This window comes from Acipenser ruthenus, chromosome 14 (genome assembly GCF_902713425.1).
Source record: "Acipenser ruthenus chromosome 14, fAciRut3.2 maternal haplotype, whole genome shotgun sequence".
NCBI lineage: Eukaryota > Metazoa > Chordata > Actinopteri > Acipenseriformes > Acipenseridae > Acipenser > Acipenser ruthenus.
This window is the reverse complement of record NC_081202.1, coordinates 9,185,302-9,207,937: the sequence shown is the minus strand read 5'-3', so window position 1 is coordinate 9,207,937 and position 22,636 is coordinate 9,185,302. Positions and strand designations below refer to the sequence as shown.

The 22,636-nt window shown below is 37.2% G+C and overlaps 1 protein-coding gene across 2 annotated transcripts in view; it reads right to left on the bottom strand.

The window, feature by feature from the left end:
• The window catches only part of LOC117420121 (protein kinase C-binding protein NELL2-like), a 73,698-nt gene extending 57,106 nt beyond the window's left edge, over positions 1 to 16,592 (bottom strand). The window contains exons 1-8 of one of the 2 annotated variants that reach the window (XM_058985747.1): positions 15,890 to 16,592; positions 15,531 to 15,653; positions 10,048 to 10,198; positions 6,112 to 6,285; positions 5,925 to 6,021; positions 1,739 to 1,811; positions 1,532 to 1,614; positions 622 to 750 (exon numbers count right to left, since the gene is read on the bottom strand). In XM_058985747.1, the coding sequence (XP_058841730.1) occupies positions 622 to 750; positions 1,532 to 1,614; positions 1,739 to 1,811; positions 5,925 to 6,021; positions 6,112 to 6,285; positions 10,048 to 10,198; positions 15,531 to 15,653; positions 15,890 to 15,941 (882 nt within the window). In that variant the 5' untranslated portion in view covers positions 15,942 to 16,592. The remainder of the gene's footprint in view (positions 1 to 621; positions 751 to 1,531; positions 1,615 to 1,738; positions 1,812 to 5,924; positions 6,022 to 6,111; positions 6,286 to 10,047; positions 10,199 to 15,530; positions 15,654 to 15,889) is intronic. The other variant, XM_058985746.1, reaches the window with a different exon arrangement.
• Positions 16,593 to 22,636: the final 6,044 nt, after the last annotated feature.

The following is a 22,636-nucleotide window of genomic DNA, read 5'->3' as shown; positions in this document are numbered from 1 at the left end:
GCACATGTAGAGAGACCATTCATTAACGCTTCACAACGTAAAGGCTGGTTAGCATCTTGGACATTAATAGGATATAACAGACTGCAGAGGATCTTTCAATCAATCAGAGTGCCAGTTTAGCCCGCCACCAAACATCACAAACCTTTTCTTTTGTCAGCAGATTTCAACAGAGATATATTTTACCATGTGACAGAAATATTACTTCCCCTTTGTGGTCATCACTATTAGTGAATTGTGCCAACTCCAATTCTGTACAATAGTTCAGACAGGCATGGGCTATATGTAGTCATGGAGTCTATAACACTTTGGAAGGTATCATGGACCATTTATCATAACACTTAAAATAGAGCATACATTGTGGTAAGATGAGAGTTGAGACATTCATTCCATATGGCCATGGCCATATGTATAAAGACATAGCCCATCAAAAGTACAGGTGCAGGAGCTTGCTAATTGTATCCCCTAATCTAGGCATAATGTGTGAATGTGATCGAATTGCATTATTCATTTTATTCCCCTAAGGAAATACTTAATGAATCTGTGGTTCTGCATTGTGCCATTCAATTAAACATTTACACAAAGAGGGGATTTAAATCAAATCTACACAGAGGAGGCACATACCATGCAAGTGCAGTTCTTACAGCCATCTGTCCATGATTCAAACGCTCTGTAGACATTTCCCTTTGCATTGCAGGTCCTCTCACAATAGCACTGATCCAAGCTATTCATCTTCTCCTCTGCTCGGGACAGCTGTGTGTACATTTTATAAAGAAGGGGCGCTTTTATACTTCTGAATGTTTGCATTATCTTAAAGAATAATCATATTAGGAACAATATCTATAGCACACGACTTCAGTGCCCTGCAGGTGAAGAGATTTTCTATAAATGACGCTTATGCAAATCAACCGATAAAACCAATTAGGCACAGTTTTAATCCCTGCATGTTTTATTTAGCACTCATTTCAACCAAATAACTTAGATACATCTGTGTTAACCCATAAATGGTTGTATTCCAAACTGTGTTAATTTTTTATATATATATAATGCATTTTTTATGTTAGTTCTACATAAGAAAAACATTTCAAACTAAATACCCCCCCCCCCCCCCACACACACACAACATAACACCCCAACAAAAGCACCACAAATACCAAAATAATGAATTTAAAATGATTTCATTCTAATTTCTTTATTTCACAGTGTTCCAACCTCTAAACATTAAAATCATTATTTGTGTGAAGACAGATATATCTTGTGTAGCATTCTATCTGTTATACTTTCGGTAAGGCATAATTTTCTCTAAAACTAAAAAAAAAACTCTAATAAGCGACTGAGCACAATGTCCTGCGAGCTACCCGCATATGTATTTTTTCCAATCAACAATTCCTAATTACTGGATTTCATTACACCTGTAGACACCCTCAATGCGACTGCAAACCACACATGTTGAGAATATAATTGTGAATGGAAAATATATGTATTTTGATGATAGTAAATCAATGAAGAGATTGACACTTTCCTGATGCGTTACCTTTGCTGAAGTTTTAGCCAATATATCTTGTAGTTCCATTATTTTTTGTACGAGGCCATGAAAATCATTGCAGGTGGGGCACGCTAAACACAATCAAACATGTCATATATTAAAAACATTGTAAACATCTGAAATGATATAGCACGCTGTACAATATAGTATTCTGTACAATGATGTAAAAACATGTAAAATCATGTAAAAACTTACTGCGGTTTAGATCCGGACACTGAGAAATAAATCCTTGTGGCATCACGAGCAACTGAACGTCTTGCATTATACCCTGGGAACAAAGAGAAGCAGCCATTGCAATTTGTATCTTCTTCTTCTTCTACTTATTATTATTATTATTATATTTTTTTTATCTACTGTACTTTAAAGAACAAGAAGTTTTTAATGACATTTTAACAAATTTGCTCGAATAATGATTTATTTTCGTCAGAGCTGGGTTGGAGCTTTAAAAAGTTTTGAAAAGCATAGCAACTTATCGAAGTGCCAGAACTTCTACACTATTCAGTCTTTCAATGCCTCATACCAGCTATGGCAACAAGTAATGTTGCTTTAATTTGACCACTGAGGGGCCAAAAGACGCTACTAGTGGCCATGGAAAATTCACTACTGGAGAGTGCAAGAGACATTAGAAGTTGACATTAGAAACTGTACATTTGCGCAAAGGCACTCAAAAGTACTCAGAAGGATAGCAAATCTCATAAAGTAAATGCAAACTGTCATTAGAAGCTTCTTGGGGTAATAATTGCAATTAACTCCTATTTTTGAAAGGAGAAAAGCACATGTTGATTGTAAAAAAAAAAAAAACTGGTATTCAACATCAAATTAAAGTAATTGGAGGTATCTTATGCACTCCTCTGCTTTTTTGTTTCTCAGTTTTCTACATTACTGTTGAATTTTCATCTTTAAAAAAAGTTAATTAAAGACTGGAGTTAATGCTTGGAGTAAAGACTCTATGCAGGAGTGCATTTTTAAAAAGTAATAGTAATACACCAGCACTATTTTTGAAAAACAACGACTGTATGCAACAGAAAAATAGATTTGGAAAGCATCCTGGAATTTTTAGAATTAAAAAGTCTTGAAATTTACTGGAAACAAATGTTAGACCCCCGGCTGTTTGATTTGCTCTAACTGCTTTCATGTGTTAATCATCCGCTGCAATCTGTTCCACAGATAAAACACTGAAAAACATGAAATTCAATCATCCACTGCTGTTGTGAATATTAAACAAGTATTTACAAGTTTTGCTGGTTGTTACCCTTCGACAAGAGTATCCTTTATGTCATTTAATATAGATTTTTTGCCAGATTCTCAAAGCTTTATGTCAACAATACAAACAGCTAATGTCAATTTATAGATTAATAGTTTTAAAAATAATACAACCTGGAACATGGAAAATGAAAATGCCATGTAAGAAATTGTGTTAAATGAGCCAATTGCAGTTAAGGGATGATAACCTTGATATTTGGGAATTTCCCACATACCAAATGTGGGATCAAACAAATATGTGTTCATATTAAAAACTATTTTGCTGTTTGACTTTTATGTTTGGCACCTTCAGTTGAGATTGTTTCCCTATGTTGAGAAAACCCATTTATGATGTGATCTCATGTGGGACCCCAGGGCATGAAGGGGATAGAAAACCCATGTGTGATGTGATCTCATGTGGGACCCCAGGGCAAGAAGGGGATATAAAACCCATGCGTGATGTGATCTCATGTGGGACCCAGGGCATGAAGGGGATATAAAACCCATGCGTGATGTGATCTCATGTGGGACCCCAGGGCATGAAGGGGATAGAAAACCCATGCGTGATGTGATCTCATGTGGGACCCAGGGCATGAAGGGGATATAAAACACATGCGTGATGTGATCTCATGTGGGACCCCAGGGCATGAAGGGGATATAAAACCCATGCATGATGTGATCTCATGTGGGACCCCAGGGCATGAAGGGGATATAAAACTGTTACAAACTTTTCTACTGGGACTCTTTCATGACTATAAAGCTCTCATTATTCTTTACATAATTCAGATTTTTTTGTTTTGTTGTTTTTGTGCTTGTCTGTGCTTGCTTTCTACTAATGTCCTATTTCAGCTACTAAACAATATTAACTGCAGTTGTATTAGTTCAAAAACCTAGATTTAAAAAACAGAAACCAGCAATGTTTTATTTTCTTTTTGCTTTACCTTCCCATTAATGCATTCCACTAAAAATCACATAAATAAAATTCATGATGCCACTACTAATATTCTTCTTATGGTGCTAACAAAGATACAGGAGTAATGGTAGCAATGCATATTAAGGTACGGCCACCTGTAATAGATGAAATACATACTTCTATACTATTACAAAGATAAGAAGCAACCCCTTTCCAAAGTCTTACTGCAGTACATTAGACAAGGCTTTGAGCTGAAAAAGCTGTCAGAAGTCACCATTAATAACAGGGGAGACTGCTTTATAGCTGCCTTCCCTGGCAGTACTGTTGCTTATTATATTCTTCCTGCTGCTAATCACAGCATATCTACTGAGAATCTAGTGTGTGACTTTTGATAAGTGCTGAGATTAGGCTGTTCAAAGTCTCCTCATTCTAAAAATGAAATTAACAACATGAAAGGGCATCTAGGCATTTAGTTAATGTTTTATATGCAATCCTTAAGGGTTATTATTATTATTATTATTATTATTATTATTATTATTATTATTGGTACTATCAGTTGTAGTAGTCATAGTCATAGTGGAGTAGTACAATGACTTGTATTCATTATAAATGCAGTACAGTGCTGTATGTACTTTCCTTGTGCAGTCTATTTCATTGGTGAGTTTTAAAAATAAAAATGCATCTCATGTTACATGTATTCAGTCAGGACAATCTTGCGTTAAAAAACCACCTTTATTATAATACAAAATCCTACAGATTTCCAAAAACATTGAACCCAAACAATGGTTGAAGAAAAATAAAAAATTAGAATAAAAATAGTTGGCGCACACCCTCATCCTTCGGAGCATTACGGTGCCGCCTGCTAAAAAACAAAGAATAAAATAATAAATCTATACGACATGTTCAACCCGATAAACAAAAAATATTAGGCAGAGGAGCATCGTATACTCCCCCCACCCACCCACCCTCCCTCCGGACAAGGCTGGGAATGAGGTGGTGGTGGTTGGGGAGGCGATGGTGGTGGTTGGGGAGTGAGGTGGTGGTGGCTGGGGAGGTGGTGGTGTTTGGGGAGTGAGGTGGTGGTGGTTGGGGAGTGAGGTGGTGGTGGTTGGGGAGTGAGGTGGTGGTGGCTGGGGAGTGAGGTGGTGGTGGCTGGGGAGTGAGGTGGTGGTGGCTGGGGAGTGAGGTGGTGGTGGCTGGGGAGTGAGGTGGTGGTGGTTGGGGTGTGAGGTGGTGGTGGTTGGGGAGTGAGGTGATGGTGGCTGGGGAGGTGGTGGCAGTTGGGGAGTGAGGTGGTGGTGGTTGGGGAGTGAGGTGGTGGTGGTTGGGGAGTGACGTGGTGTTGGCTGGGGAGTGACGTGGTGGTGGTTGGGGAGTGAGGTGGTGGTGGCTGGGGAGGAGGTGGTGGTGGCTGGGGAGTGAGGTGGTGGTGGTTGAGGAGTGAGGTGATGGTGGCTGGGGAGTGAGGTGGTGGTGGCTGGGGAGTGAGGTGGTGGTGGCTGGGGAGTGAGGTGGTGGTGGTAGCAAAGTAGGTTTATAAACCTAATAGGTAATTGGCTTGTAGATTGAATAAATGCGATGCACTAGGAACTGGGAACTGTATTAATGATACTATAGATTTCCTGCCAGAAAACCTTGCAAGCTTTATATTATTTGCTGTGAATATTAAGGTTGCTGGGAGATAGCCAAGTGCCTAACTTGTAGGTGTCAGCACATTCGCTGTTCTGTTGCCAGCACACATGCAGTATAGCAGGTTTACCTGATTCAAGGAAGTACCTGACGTCTAAAAGATAATGCTTCAGGCTGTATAAAATGCTCAGCAAATTCAGCAACTACACTGACTTTTTTGCAGCAACTAATATATTTAAAGAGCAAGCCGGTTTCAAATTACATGTTAACTGTTTTAAAAAGCCTTGCCACCTTTTTAAGCTGCTAGAACTTCTATTTTGACTTATTCCAGTAATGCTTTCTCCACAGCTACCAGTAATGTCCCTTTAGTTTGACCCCACCTTTTTTTTCGAAAATGAGTAGTCGTCCCACTTTGTTAAGACAATCTAGTTTGGTGTCCACTCTGCATTGTGCTTGTTGAATTAGATCAATGAAACTGAAAGAATCTGATTGGTTAGGTGTTTTGGAGCAGCATCACTCGTTGCAATAGCAATAGCATTATACATTTCACAACACTAAAACAGAAAAAAACATGCATTCTGTTTGTCATATTCTTACCTTGAAAGAGCCGTGTGCATTATTCCTTTGCCCAAGCCAAACGGTGGCGTCGCCAGGCATATTCATCGAGGGGGTTTCCACAATCCTTTCATATATCCTAAAATAAATCATTAAATAATGCTGTAAGAATGTTTATATGGCATTTATTAGCAAAATGAAATAGTCTCCAAATTCTTTCTTGGTTTACCTGTTGCAGTCTACATGTAAGATCACATGAGATGCACTGACAGCTATAGACACTTTATGCCACTGATTATCAGCCAAAATGTACGGAAACACCTCTGTGTGAGCCTGCTGGCTCTTCGTACGGTAATGCAATCTGATTTCATTCCGATGGCCACTACTTTCCAACTCCAGAAACCTATGAAACATAGAAAAACATGTTTTTAAAAGTTGTTAGTATGGAAGAAACAGCCAACAGGGAATCAAATTGCATAAGAGACTGTCAAAACCAAACATCTCAATCTGAGCACAGAGATTCATGAAACTTAGCATACTCGTAGGACATATAAAGATGTGATATCTACAAAAGGGGCCATGTGATATACAAAAACTGGTCGGCCCTGTAAAGATGTAATGATGTAATAGTTAAACCAGGGGCAAACCTGCACCCCACTTTTTATCCATGTTTACTGCAGTAAAAGTTTGCCCCAATTGTGTCTTGTTTAACATAGCCACTTTCAGATGGTAATGCCCTATAGGGTTCTATTACTTAAATAGTACCAGATTACCAGATTGAGATCCAATATTAAGAATATTTCAAGCAAACAGTATCTATCCTTCATGTTCAGCACACTCGTTTTAAAGAATGCTTATCTTTAAGTGCGAGTCCATTAGCTTAATCTAATGCTGGCACTGGTATTGCCTTAGATAAGCTCAAGTCTTCTGTTATATATCATCTGTGACTGCAACAAGTGTCAATGCATTTTCTTCCTTTGAATGTGAAAAATATAATTATACCGAATGAGAATCTTCAGCAGGGTGCTGTTGCTCATATTGTAGGCTACATGCGGTTTTATATAATCATGCCTCTTTTTAGCAGATAAGTATGCAGCACACGTGGTTTAGTATTGCTCCATTAAAGTGAAGGCAAATCCCTTAGCATTCCTCTGTACTGAATACTGAACAACAGAGAATTATTTTGTTATTAATACTTAAGAAGGATCCTGTATAGCAGCTTTCAAATTGTAGATCTGTATAGCCAACTTTAAAAAAAAAACACTTCACAATGACTTCACAGGAATTAGAATTACAGGGGAGTCCTAAGAGTTTAATTTCGCGTTCGTGTAAATTCTCACAACAAAGTCACAATCACAGGCAATGTAAAACTTGAGACTTACCACACTGCAAATTCCAATTGGTATGCAATACATTACATTTATTTAAACGTAATATTCCGCATATGAGGACATTACATTTGCTAGGTGGTTTGTGCCAGTAGCATGCAGAATACTCAAAGTCCCTTTTGCAGTACTGCGTGTACAGTAGCATGCTCAGATGGAATTCCAGAAGACTGTGTGACAGACATGCTCACTGGATTTTTGCCAATACATGGAAATTACCGGTACTCAGTAAACAGCATACTACCAAAGATAAGAGGTAATGAAATCAGGGAAAAATGGTGTGGTGATAAACTGTATCTCTATAGATGGCTCCACTTTAATGACAAAGTAGAAGAACAAAAAAAAAAATCAGGAATGGAATTACGATGTTGTTGAAGCAGGCAATCAGATGCACAAAGTCTGTGAATACTCCTTTCTCTACTGTACTTAACTACAGAGCTGGCTCCAAGCAAGTTCTTAACACAAATTATATGATTACTGTGAAGATCACAAGAACTCACTGAGTACTGATTGATTCACAGTGCAATTAAGATAAAGAACCATTGTTGATAATGGTACCCCTTGAAGTAATGTCCACTTCTCTTATCCAAAAGAGTAGGATGACATTTCTTTCAAAGTAATCTATAATGATATTGTAAAATTCAGTTCAGATTTTATTCTCTACACTATTATGCTTTGGATACTGAAGTAAAAGCCACTGTTCTCTGATTTGATGTATTTTCCTAAAACAAAAAAAATGCAAATAAGTGAATCGTTGTAATTTAGCAAGAGGTTGTGAAAAAGATGGGGATGTAGCCAAAATGAGTCCCATATTGCACCTGCACAAATTTGACAAAAAGCTGACAAGGTGCACTTAATAACACTGCCTGTGATTTAAAACATGGTGGTGGTTCTCCTTTAAATCAATTAAGCATGCTAAAGAAAATGTTTCTGCTTTCTTCTGTGCTTTCTCAACAATCCCTCAAGATCAGCCTTGCTTATGTTCAGTAAGAAGCAATTTTGAAACAGGGTCTGGGATGAATTGATTTATGTAAACCTAATTGAAACAAAACTGAAGCATTCATGTTAAATAGTATTTACACTTTGTAAATACTTTATGAATCCTGGAATGGTTCCTGGATCTAGATCTGAACGATTCCATGACTTGACTGTTGGTGATATTCTGCAAGAACCACTATCAATATTATTGAGGAATTATCATTAAGCAAGTTTACCATTTATTTGAAAAAAAAATTATTTAAAACTTGCGTCAATTTGCCTTGGCTCAGCAGGTGTGTCAAATAAAGTTGTTCATTTTCATTTAAAGGTGGAAAGCTTAAGTTAAGTATCTGAAAAAGATACAGCTAGTTCATGGACCTCAGCAGTTTATTCTGTAGCATTCTTTTGACTGGTGAAGGGGTTTGGGGTATGTGTGTGTGATAATAGAGTCTTACTAATTAATATTACTATCTGTAATTTCTGATACAAAATAACTGGTGAAGATGTCATGTTTTTTTTTGTTTTCTGGTTTTTTTTACCATACTTTGAATATGTAAATCTCGTCTATCAGTCTAAATGACCTAAAATACCTAAAGTCTATGAAACAGCAAGATTGACGGTCTCTCACTGAAAGTGAAACAGTTATCAGTTCTACCAATTAGTAATCATATGTCATTACCAGAAATCATTCTTATGTTATTTAGGTTGGGTCAGAATCCAAATACATATTCATGTTTGCTACAAAATGTACCTTTCTTTTGATTTTCAACGTGCATTTTGGTTGATTTTACCAAACACTGGCCCCTTAAACAAAAAATAAAGTCTTCAAGGAGGGGAAGGGTGCTGCCAGAGAGCAACACTTGCAATGTAGTAATGAGCTTAGGTCGGTCCCCAGACTTCTTTAAGAAAACACAGGTGCATGATTCAAATTGCATGGTTCAACAGGACATTCTAATTGAGTCAGAGCTGTCGTCAAAGGCCATAAATCTGTATGTTCCTATTCTCCTTGCCAACATATATAGTACATCGTATGCTAATGCCTACCCACGCTTGTGCAGTCCTGAGCTGTGTATGGAATGACACCCTCTCATTGGGCTTTTTAATTGCCTGACACTTTCCAAATGCTTCTGTTATTTCAGCAAGGAATTAGAAATGACAAAAGGGGATTGCAATAGAGGGAAAAACACCCCTTTCTCCCAATCCACTTAGTAAACCATTTCCACTACTGTGCTTGTAAATACAAAGTTAGAGCCATCATGACTATGAAAAACTAGATACAGTACAACTACTGAACTGAAAGCCACATCTTTACATCTGTGGTCAAATCTGTGACATATGCACATATATAGGGTCAGGCACCTCCAGGCCCTAGATTGCAATACTCTTAATAAAATGTGCTAACATTCCCTAACCATGCTTCATCATCTCTAGATATATGTAAAACATAGGCAGATCATGTAAGATGGATAGAAAAGAGCAAACTCAATCCTAGAATCATTCTTTGATTAACCTATGCACAGGGAACATAACCTTTGACCCACTGCATTCTATATAATAAATTGCCTTGTATTGGTGGCCTTCATGGAACGGTTTAGTGCAAAATGGTATGTTGGGGTCAGAACAGGTGTGCTTGTGAGTGGGTTGGGGGAAGGGAGGGGAGGAGAAGGTCATCATTCTCGGTCATGCAGAACAAACACCTAGAGACGCTGTCTGTGAGCAGTTAGAGGGGTGTGGTGGATTTCATCAGCTCCAATCTATGGCTTTGTAACAAAAAGATAACACTATAACTGCCACTTGCTTACCTTTGATCTGCATGATGGATGGATAAAATGACCCCTGAATTGAGCCACTCTTGCTTCAGTGTTACTAGAATTGTAAACTCCTGTTTGTTCCTTAATTTCTGTAAAACTCGCTCAGCTACATCTGGAGATGCTTTTATGCTTCTTGAGGTATCTGAAAATAAATAAATAAAGGGATCATTACTTTAGGAATAATAGTTAATCCTTAATAAGTAAGTTTGTTCATCTCAATTTGAACCACTTAAATTAGATGTAGCAGTGTAGCTTTTTACTGCACTCATTTATATTGTATATTATGATCCAAATACTGGGCTCTAGATATAAGAATTGTACTCTTTTTTTAAAGATGTTCATTGTTTTATCTTCTATTTTCCCACCAGTTCTTAGCCTCGATGCATACATCTATGTTATTTTAAATGGAACTATCAATAAATTATTATTATTATTATTATTTATTTCTTAGCAGACGCCCTTATCCAGGAATGATGAATCTTCTCAAAAGCCATCACATCAAAGTGTTTATTTTCAGCGATGGGATGCATGCACAATGACACGACACAGCTTTACATTTAAGCAGTAGGCAAGAACATATTTCATTGGTATAAACATTTCAATCCCAGCAGCAGGAAAAATAAAATTGACACAATAAAATGTGCTCTTTTCTTTTATCTATAAATAAAAGCCTGAAACAAAAGCCAGGAAGGTGCAGTACTGAGTATTACAGAAGCTCTGGAAAGATCAGCTACATCTGCTGAAAAGGATCAGGGCCTAGATCTGTCCGATCTGATCTGCTCCTCTGGGAACAGAGACACAGTTTCCTTCTTTCCCTGTCAAAACATTGCTGTTAGTCCAGTTTCACACCCTTCCTTCTTAACTGCTGACACCTCTAACACCAGAAAACATGTTTGCTTGAATTCAATTTGAAACATTATTGTAATGACCCCTTTTCATTAAAACTCAGTCCTCAACGTGCAATATGTATGGGGTTTCTCAGGTTAACATTTTTAAGAAATGGGTATAACAAGGCTTCATTTCCACACATTACCACAGAGACGGGAGAGAACTGGGTACGATTTAATCATACTCACTCACATTTTAACATGTAATACACTTATTAAAACAGGAAATACATTTTCTTTCTATACAAAAAGGACTCATTGGTTAAGAATATTGATATATACTGTAATAACTGTAATAATATACTGTAATAATGAACTCAGTACATTAGAGGTAGCCTACCCTTTCCTGCAACGGATCTTTCCACAGCGACACATTCTCCGGTTGATCATTTTATTTTGCATCTCCATACTTGAATATGTAGAATATCTCTTTCATACACATATGTGGATTTATTATTAATTGATTTACCATGTCGCAATGTTTCACCCACATGGATTCGCTTACATACATGACCAAGCCCTACCTATTTCACGGCCGTGAAAAACGTGACACGGACCAGCCGATCTGATTGAGATCAGTAGATTCAATGGGACGTTATCAACCAAAAATCATCCCATAGAAATGGGCCAGTAGGTACCTACTAGCCTACTCACCCATAAATCTACCCTCTACCCCTAAACCTAATGTCTACAACTAACCTAATCTTTATCTTTATTTCAACACCGCCTTTTAGCGCCCTCTAGCGGCTACTACATCCGACGTCCATTAAAGAGCTTGATCCGGACCTAATCTACCTGCTGGGAGGCTAGTAGGTACCTAATGGCCCATTCCTATGGGCTGATGTTTGCATGATAACGTCCCATTGAATCGAGTGATCTCAATCAGATCGGGTGCACGGACCGTGAAATTCATTCTTCACTGTAACGTTAGACAAAGAGAAGGAGATGTGATACCTTTTATTTGACTAACTAAATAATAATTAATCACAAGCTTTCTAGACCTCAAGGTCTCTTCTTCAGGTGAAAGTAGGAAAGAAAGATTGATGTTTACATTCAAAATGTTTACATTAAAAAAAAATCATTTTTGAATGTAAACATCAATCTCTCTTTACTACGTGACAACTTAGTAATGTTAAATATTATTAGTTTCGCTTACAGACGACTACAGTTGGTACTGATTTAAAACAAAAATAATATGTATAAAATAAATTAATAAAGCAGGTTACTCTTGATCTCTGCATCATTATCCTGTACTTGTTCACAGGCACATATTCTCCGTAACTTTTAGAAGCAACAATATAGATTACGTTCTTGACAGTAAATTAATATATACAGGACACGTTTTTAATTTCATGGAATATTCGATTTCATTAAAATATTATCGATTTGTTATCATGGGGTCCCAATCGATAGATAATTCGATTATTATCGTTATTGTTACAAGCCTAATATTAATATCGATATATATATATATATATATATATATATATATATATATATATATATATATATATATAATAAAAGTCCTCAGCATGATGAACTGAAAGCAGCTTTTCTGTGAGTTCATTAATTTCACATCTGCCAGATTGTATTATTCTTCTGTTCTTTCTACTCTGCTCACACAGGCTCTCTTTCCTGGGCTGAGCTGAGCTGAGCTGAAGCCATGCTGGCAGCAGCATGGGTTTTCTGATCACTTTATTCTGGAGAGGCACAGCACTGAGCTGGAGCAGCAAAGCACGGACTGTCAAGCCATCCTGCAGCTCAATCGGCTTGAACAGAAAACTGCTGTGAGCTCCAGCTGGTGGAATCCTTTTATCTCGACAGCGCTCTGCACCACCAGTCTGTTGCACAGTCCCACGTTAACACAGCAGTGCCCAAAGAGAATGGGATTTCAGCAGACTAGTGGATTTAGCACAGATTACAATAATATCCATAAAAACAACTACAACCAAGTGAACGTGATTGTGGAACAAATGTAAAAAAAACAAAAAAAAAACTGGAAGATATATTCAGCGCCCAGCACCTGTAGCGTAAACCACTGGGAAGCAACACATCCAAATTGTGCCTATCAATACTACTAAACTTAAGAATCCTCATAACGTTCATCCACCAATCAAGAAGCTCCACTGCAGGGCACTATCACACAATATTTGATCGCGTAACATTAAAAATGAAGCGGAACGAAAGCTAATTATTAAAATGTTAAATTAAAATTAAACAGGGCACTTTGTACCGTTGCAATAAAACCATGAATATTATCTTGGAAGTTGTCTTTTGTATGTATGGTAGAACTCTGGTGGTACAACTACTAGACGGACTCTAATTATTATTATTATTTTAATGCACTCTAATTACTATTATTATTTTCTTAGCAGACACCCTTACCCAGGGTGACTAGGTAAAGTACCTTGCTCAAGTGTACAACTGCAGTGTCCCCCACCTGGGATTGAACCCACGACCCTCTGGTCAAGAGTCCAGAGACCTAACCACTACTCCACACTGCGGGATCTATTGCTTACATATTGATTGAGAAATCTGTAGTGTGCAACAAACCTTAGTACAAAATGCAGTCAAACTGCTGTGAAATCGTGTTTAACCTAAAAAAGAATATTGATTACTGAGAGCCAGCAGCACCCCCCCTAAGCACCCCCCCCCCCCCCCCCAAACACCCAGGGTTTTAGACAGCAGCTACACATCACCGATTTTCACAGTGGGCATAAGCTTCTTTCTTTTTAAGGGCATTTTCTTTTTTTTTTTTATCAATAAGCACAGAATTACTATCTACAGTTCTCCAAAACTACAGCTATGGCCAAAAGTTTTGAAACACCTAGAATTGTACAAAAACTACAAAATGATATTGCAAAAGTCTACCAGAAGCCATAATAGTAGTGCAGTATTTCATGTTAAATTTCAAAATCGATTTCTTAGTGTTTTTTTTTGTTGTTTTTTTTGCTAAACTACATACTTCAAAACAAAATATCTATTTTAATAACATATTTTTCACTTAAAACACAAGGATGTACAGTACTGTAGATATACCTTATAGTACTCCAATCCACACACTTTTTAACAATAGTCTTTCATTTCCATACTGTAAGACAAAAGTGGTCAAAACCCTAAAAGCCTTAACACCTAAGTCGCAAACAAAGACTCAAATTGGAGAAGTCTGTGGGATCTCCACAACAAGACAGACTTACGGGTGAGTTAGAGTACTTGAATAATCGAGTACCAGTATTTGTGTACTTTGATAAATATGCGTTACTCAAAAAAAAAAAAAATCTCAAATACATTACTTTAGCACTTGAATTAATTTGTAAAGAAACTGCCAAGGTGTTCTGGCTCCAACTAAGAAACTCTTATGGGGTGTGTTCTTCTTTGAGGGTGGGGGCATGGTTCCACACAAATGAGCTGAGCATTCCAATTACTGCCCCTCGCTACCCCCACTGGCTTTGCCTTTTGTTATTGCTTGCCTTCAGTACAAAATTTAAGTAGTGTTGTTTATTGCAGCCCTGTTATAATGCCACCATAATTAGAAAATCAATAAACCACAAAACTGGATTAGCATTTGGAAACTCAAAAACTGTGCTCTGATGTTTTATCTGAAATGCCCACCCATATACAGAACCATATAGTTGTCTGCGGATGTGTCAAAATCTTCCATCTGTATAGTACCAAAATAAAAACCATACTGCAGTATAAATATAACCATTGCCTGTCTGAACACTGCATTACTAGTAGACTTGGAAGGTCTGCGCAATGCCCACAGTAAACCCCAAGCTTTGATGCCCACCTAGACCTGCTTACAAGCACCTGTACCTTAGTTCACATCATTCTTCATTATATTCCTAACCACACTTCCTAACGTAATTTACTTGGGCTACTCCTTCCCTTTACACATTACATAATACAGTTGTGCACAGATCTTTTTGCCACTAAGCGATGCAGTGGAGGATAATTTTAATCAGGTGTGTTCTGAACTTGTAAAGAGGGCTTCAGGCATAAACCTTTTGATAAGATATTCCTGGTTATATAACAGTTTACAGAACATATTCATCTCCCCCTCCTTATTAACGTATATTCCACTTTGTTTTGTGCACAACATGCACTGGTGCCACCCACCCCAATACAGTATTAAAGCTGTACTATACAATGCAGTATGGTAGTGAGTTCATTCCAAATGTATCATGTCTGTCACAATTGAAAGCGTATATTGTAAACTTATTTTACACGATTAAAGAAAACTACTGTTACTATTCCAAGTTTTAAAGAAATCCAGTGCCCCAAAACGAAAGATTCTCTGTACTTTCCAATGATCAGTTTTTTTTTTCTTTCAGTTATTTAATTGTTATAACATGTATCTTATTATGGAACCAGAAGTATCCACGCTGACTGAATACGCACATTACTTCGCACATTATACATTTCACTTTTTTTATTTTATTTTAACGATCAATATTGTAGGTATATATTTTTAATATATAACATCAATTGACTGCAAAACAATACAAATAAAAGAAAGAAAACCCTTTCTCGCTCTGTCCATGTTTATTAGTACCGACTTGACACCCATTGGCTTGCACTGCCTACCTTGAAAGAGAAATGCTTTGCTTCCATTGTGAAATCCGTGGACCTGCGAAACTCCATCAAAAGACTCCCCGAGCTGAAATTCATTGAAAAAATTGGTCTGCAAAGCTGGATCGACCCCAAAACCTAAAAAACAGAAAAACATACCGGAGAAAAAAAAGGTTAGTGAATTATGTCAAAATTAGCAGTGTATGTATTTTATTACTTCGATACATATCCATAGGTGCAGAGTGTGACTAAGGCCATTGGAATTTAAAAAATAACTTAGTTTCAAATATCAAATTCACACATGGATATAACAAGGTATGCTGATTTGATTGTATGTCTTTTTAAGTATTTTTGAAATCTTCAGAAACTCTTACCTGAACAGATGCATACAATAGACAGCGCAATGCTAAATTTTATTAATCCCATTATGAAAGAAAATTTAGTCCATGTTCTTCTGGCCAAGTCTTTGTAAATTCAGAATACACTCTAGCAAGATTCACATAGGCGCGGAGGAGGTGATAACATAAGCAACTGTTTAGTTTACTCCCCATATGTAGGCATCACCATCTGCAAAAGTTCAAACAGCAATTGAAAAAAAAAAAAAAAAAACTGAAGACTAGTCCATTAAAATGCGAGAATCTGTTATCCGAGCCACGAATAGAAAACGAATCTGTTGTTGTCAAATGATAAAGATAGCATCGGGATAATGGGAAAGAAAACGAGTCTCTGGAGATTTGTTGAGGCTCCGCTTTCAGCAGCCCGACCAAGACATACACTGTACAATGACTGAGCAAGTGAGAGAGAGAGAGAGAGAGGATCGACACCAGCCGCAGCCCCCTTGTGGCTCCTGCAGAGCAACCTCCTCGTCCTGTCAGTACATTTATACACAGCTGCTGTTTACACGTTTTGCATAGCGTCTTAAATTATTTAGGAACCCGTATATATAAACTTGAAATACACTGACCCACAGCTGATTACTTAAAATATGTGATTTCAAGAAACTGGTATTTCTGATACGGAATTGTATTTTTTATTTTATTTTATTTATTTTCCATTTATTTAAATGCGGAGCTCTGTGGCCACCCTTATCATAATCAAATGATAGAATTTACGAATTCAAATTCCACTTGCATGTGTGGTTATTGCATTTTATAAAATGGCTTGGATAAATTAAGTGATGTGATTGGCTTAACAAGATCACATGACCATGCGGTAAGAATTGTCTTTCCGCACGGCTATGACATCATAGACCAACTTACTTACCTGTTCTATTAATATTACTACACCTTAATAGTAACAGTTATCTAAAAAATGTCAACATACAACTGAAATGGCATTTAAATCACCTAATTTTTTTTCATTTCTGTCACTAAGAATTACAGAAAAAATGGCAAATATACAGTGGTATTTGTCAGAGAACAGAACAAAGAAAACTCTGAGGTAAGCAGTACCAATAACACTTTATTCAAAAGCCATCTGAGAAATCACCATGTAATTCACTCAACACACACACACACACACACACACACACACACACACACACACACACACACACATATATATATATATATATATATATATATATATATATATATATATATATATATATTAGGCATCTACTTATTAAACTAAATATTGCCTAGTGACTAGTGAGTATGCTATGTTTAAATTAGACACAATAAAAATCTCACCACAACCCCCCGATTTCAGAAACATATTCTGCAGACAGGAAGGACTGCGGCACTGTACAAACTGACACGGAAGTCTTTTAGTCCACATAGCATCTAATGCTGGTTTACAATCTAGAGAAATTATGTCAGTTACCAGCCATCGATGTGAAAACAGCCTGTGAAATTATTGGTCAGCTTCTCTTGAAGACCGCAAAACCTGAGCAGGATAATTTCCTACACAAAAAAAAAACACTTGGAAGCTTCTCCTTTCATGTCAAGAGCCAGTGCAGTGTTTAGCTGTTCCATGAATCCTCCCTCAGATGTGGGAAATCAGTCTGCTTTCAATTCCCAAATGCCATTTTATCTAAAGAATTTGACTATAATTGGGAATTTTCAATGTAATGTTTATTTTTCAGTGGAAGGATACATAATACATTTCTATTTTTTTCCTTAAAAAGCTAGTTTGTGTAATTAACCCACGAAGTAACCCATGACAGGGTGTGCGGTAAGACAATTCTGGGGTGGGTTATTTCTTACATAATTACAGTTTACGGGTATCAAAGCTCTGGACTTGAAATCGTCATTACCAATAAGTCCCGCAAATTTTTTTGTTTGGTGGAGGCTGTCGGAGGAGAAGGAGGAAAAAGAAGGGTACAAATCTACACCACAATGCCACCTTAAGTCTCTGTTAGCATTAAAATGTACATTTATAAGATCGCACTTTGTTCATCATATTAAAGCAACAGCTGTTATTTGCTGACGAGTGTTCAAGAAAGAAAAAAAGCATTCATTTTGACAACATGGTATAAATCTTAAAGCACAGTATCTGTATTTCACTGTTGGCCCTAAAACTATCATTGACAATGTATGTGCCATATAACCCACGCCTTCGCTTTCCCCTACTCTGACCTCATGGGGGTTCGAACATTACCATGGTGAGGAAGAGCTCAGTGGGTGAGGAGGTCTGGCTCATTTGATATCTGTCATAATTTGATTGAGCCCTTGCAAAACTAGCCCAGTTTTAGAAAATCACAATGTATTTTCTACACAAATTAAATGTTTACATGAACCATTGCCCATTGGATTTAGTCTAATTTGAGAAGGGTCAAGTGAACACATCTCCCAAAGGGTAAAGCTAAAGTGGCTTTTATTCATTTTCATCTCCATTTTTGTCTCTCATGTTATTATTTTGTGCACTTCTAGGCTACTCATGCATAAAGTATACTATAATGAAAAGGATTGGCATATGACATGTGATTAATCCCATTGAAGTGAATTAGCACAACACAAGCATTAGACCTATCTAGTTTCAACATGTCTTTCTACATACAGACGTGCTCAAATTTGTTGGTACCCCTCCACAAAAAACGAAGAATGCACAATTTTCTCTGAAATAACTTGAAACTGACAAAAGTAATTGGCATCCACCATTGTTTATTCCATATTTAATAGAAATCAGACTTTGCTTTTGATTTTTTATTCAACATAATATTGTAAATAATAAAACAAATGAAAATGGCATGGACAAAAATGATGGGACCGCTAACCTAATATTTTGTTGCACAACCTTTAGAGGCAATCACTGCAATCAAACGTTTTCTGTAGCTCTCAATGAGACTTCTGCACCTGTTAACAGGTAGTTTGGCCCACTCTTCCTGAGCAAACTGCTCCAGCTGTCTCAGGTTTGATGGGTGCCTTCTCCAGACTGCAAGTTTCAGCCCTTTCCATAGATGTTCGATAGGATTCAGATCAGGACTCATAGAAGGCCACTGCATGTTTTGTTCTTATCCATTCTTGGGTGCTTTTAGCTGTGTGTTTTGGGTCATTATCCTGTTGGAGGACCCATGACCTGCGACTGAGACAGAGCTTTCTGACACTGGGCAGTATGTTTCGCTCCAGAATGCCTTGATAGTCTTGAGATTTCATTGTGCCCTGCACAGATTCAAGGCACCCTGTGCCAGGCGCAGCAAAGCAGCCCCAAAACATAACCAAGCCTCCTCCATGTTTCACTGTAGGTATGGTGTTCTTTTCTTTGAAAGCTTCATTTTTTCGTCTGTGAACATAGAGCTGATGTGACTTGACAAAAAGCTCCAGTTTTGACTCATCTGTCCAAAGGACATTCTCCCAGAAGGATTGTGGCCTGTCAATATGCATTTTAGCAAATTCCAGTCTGGCTTTTTATGTTTTTCATTCAGAAGTGGAGTCCTCCTGGGTCTTCTTCCATGGAGCCCACTTTTGCTCAAAAAGCGACGGATGGTGCGATCAGAAACTGACGTACCTTCACCTTGGAGTTCAGCTTGTATCTCTTTGGCAGTTATCCTTGGTTCTTTTTCTACCATTTGCACTATCCTTCTGTTCAATCTGGGGTCGATTTTCCTCTGCGGCCGCGCCCAGGGAGGTTGGCTACAGTTCCATGGACCTTAAACTTCTTAATAATATTTGCAACTGTTGTCACAGGAACATCAAGCTGCTTGGAGATGGTCTTGTAGCCTTTACCTTTACCATGCTTGTCTATTATTTTCTTTCTGATCTCCTCAGACAACTCTCTCCTTTGCTTTCTCTGGTCCATGTTCAGTGTGGTGCACACAATGATACCAAACAGCACAGTGACTACTTTTCTCCATTTAAATTGGCTGAATGACTGATTACAAGATTGGAGACATGTGTGATACTAATTAAAGAAACTAATTAGTTTGAAATATCACTATAATCCAATTATTTATTATCTTTTCTAAGGGGTACCAACAAATGTGTCCAGGCCATTTTAGAATATCTTTGTAGAATAAGCAATAATTCATCTCTTTTCACAGCTTCTTTGCTTTATTCTATGACATACCAAAAGCATGCAAACATGATAAAATAGCTTTTAATTTCATCACTTTTCAGGAGGAATGAAGCATTATTTCAATGAGCTGTAAGGGTACCAACAAATTTGAGCACGTCTGTATCTACAAATTCTCGTCTAACTGAATCTGTTTATCCATGCCATCCAAATGAATGACGCAAAGGAGGTAGCTTGTCTGACTGCTTTAATGTGAGGAAATGTGGTTGAAAACCACATGAGATGGACCTGCTTTTGGTATCTTGCACTTTATGACAATTGGGGTCAGTTGTTATCTCATGTTTATATATGGAGCACTGTTATACATTATTTCTTTATCGATTGCTTCTAAAATGTATAATCCACCATATTTTCCCATGATGGTCCATAGGATGTAGAATCAAATTTAATCCTGTGTATATTTGAAAGGAGATCTAAGTGTTTTTAAATTTAAGCATATTGACCAGGAATGAATTGCAAATATATTGTAGCAGACTTGGACTTGGTGCCCACTGTTGGCGGCTGTGGGACACTGCAGCCTTTCAGGCTTCTCCCAGAGGAAGACCGGTGGTAGAGGCAGGGGTATGAAATTGGCACAAAGGGCGTTGGGACTATGGGGTTTTGGAGAAAAGTGTAAATTATCGCTGTATTAATGTTCAAATTTGTTATTTGCTGATGTATTTGGTTGTTTGCAGTTATTTTAATGCTGGATATTTCATCCATTTTTCATTACATTGAACGCCAGTTAAGCAGATCATTTTTTGGAAAGGCTTTTACTTCCGATAAGCAGACCTAATTGACCTAACACCTGATCATCAGAATTATATTGTTGGTTGAACTGTTATTCTTCTGTTCATTGGATGCAAGTCTGCTTATAATCCATGTAGTTTGGCTCAAGTCCCGGGATGGCAGGGATTTTGGTTTGTATGCCCCTAAAGTCACTTTTCAGCCTCCAGCTTACAGTACAGTACATCTCAAATTAAAACCGATTTCTTTCTGCATTTGTTTCTATGCTTTTACTCCCACGTACAGACGCTTTCTCATGAAAGGCACCATATTCTAATTTACATTACAATGTATTGCATTTTATTCTGTTATATATATATATATATATATATATATATATATATATATATATATATATATATATATATATATATATACTGACATACTGTCAGTTATCTGGCAAAATTTACAAAATGTTTACAGTAACTGGCAGATGTTTTTTTTATTATATATTTTTTTAAATGTTCAGATACAATCCAAAATACAGTTAATTTAACTTAATGTAGTTACACTGTACTTATCATTTGCTAGTATTTACTATTTGTACTTATAATGAGGATTCACCGGACAAGCTCAAAGCAGCTTACAGCCAGGTAAAGACTAATACAGAGAAACATGATAATAACTCAATGTTGGAGCAGCAGAACCCACTTGCAATGATTGCAAGCACATACAATAATAATGGTAATGCAAACAGGGGATTACGATTACATTTAAAGCTACTTGCACTTTAATGTACTTGTGTTTAATTAGATGTTTCTTTTAAAATGGATGCAGCTTATGGCTGCCATTGTAAGGATGGTACAACCTTGGCCATAAGTACAGTAGCTTGTTTATACAAATGGCACCTATTTCTAGTCATGACTATACTTTCTAATGAAAAATAGTTACTGAATCAAATGGAAGCCATCTATTCACACAACTAATTTGAAAGAATCCTAGTCCACCTCCACATTTATTAGCTTACACTTAATTTCATCCAATTTTGCCATCACCATTTTTTTTAAAAAAGAGGTTGAGGTCATTGAGGGGTTTACAGTATGCATAGAGATTAGATATATTAGAGAAATGATGTATTACATTGTAATAGCATAAAATATAACTCTGTGTATTAACCACCCAGCATATCCCTGGGAATGATACGATCTGAAACTGAAGAGATGACTCGAGTCCTGAGATGATATGCTAACATTGTGTAGATGACAACAAGGTCAGCCTTGTCAGGGCATCACATATTGGATTTGAAATGACCTTTGACAACATCAAAGCCACACAGCTTTTCTCTGCCCTTTTCATATTCTCCTGGGTCATGGCGGCCTTTGTTACTCTTTCTTTTCAATGGTAAAATAGTATTCTGTAGTCAGTGGCACTTATTTATTCTGTACTCTAGTGAAAAATAAATTGCATTTTGATTTCCTTTAACCCTTTAAGGACTGATACAACATATAGCCTATGCCGGTTGCACCTGGGGGGGGGGAGGAGGGGGGGGTTGCATGTTGTTACCCTCGTAGGGGTGCTCAACCTGGAAAGGTGGAATCATAACGGTTCATTTAAATTAATTTAAAGGGTTAATATAAATCGACTGGAAATAGTTATAAATATCTGTAGTATAACAACAATTACAATCAAAGTAATATAAAACTCAGCGGCGAATGGATTTCAATTTATAAATATGTAATCATCAGTAGCAGGTTACCTCTGGACTATCTATATATTTGTTTTACCTTTATCATAAGTTTATCCATATCTTTGAACACTCAATTATGAATTCTGAGGTAAAACTAATAGAAACTAGGTCAAGCAGGCAAACTTAGCAGCTAATGCTTTCATAAGTATGCAGAGGT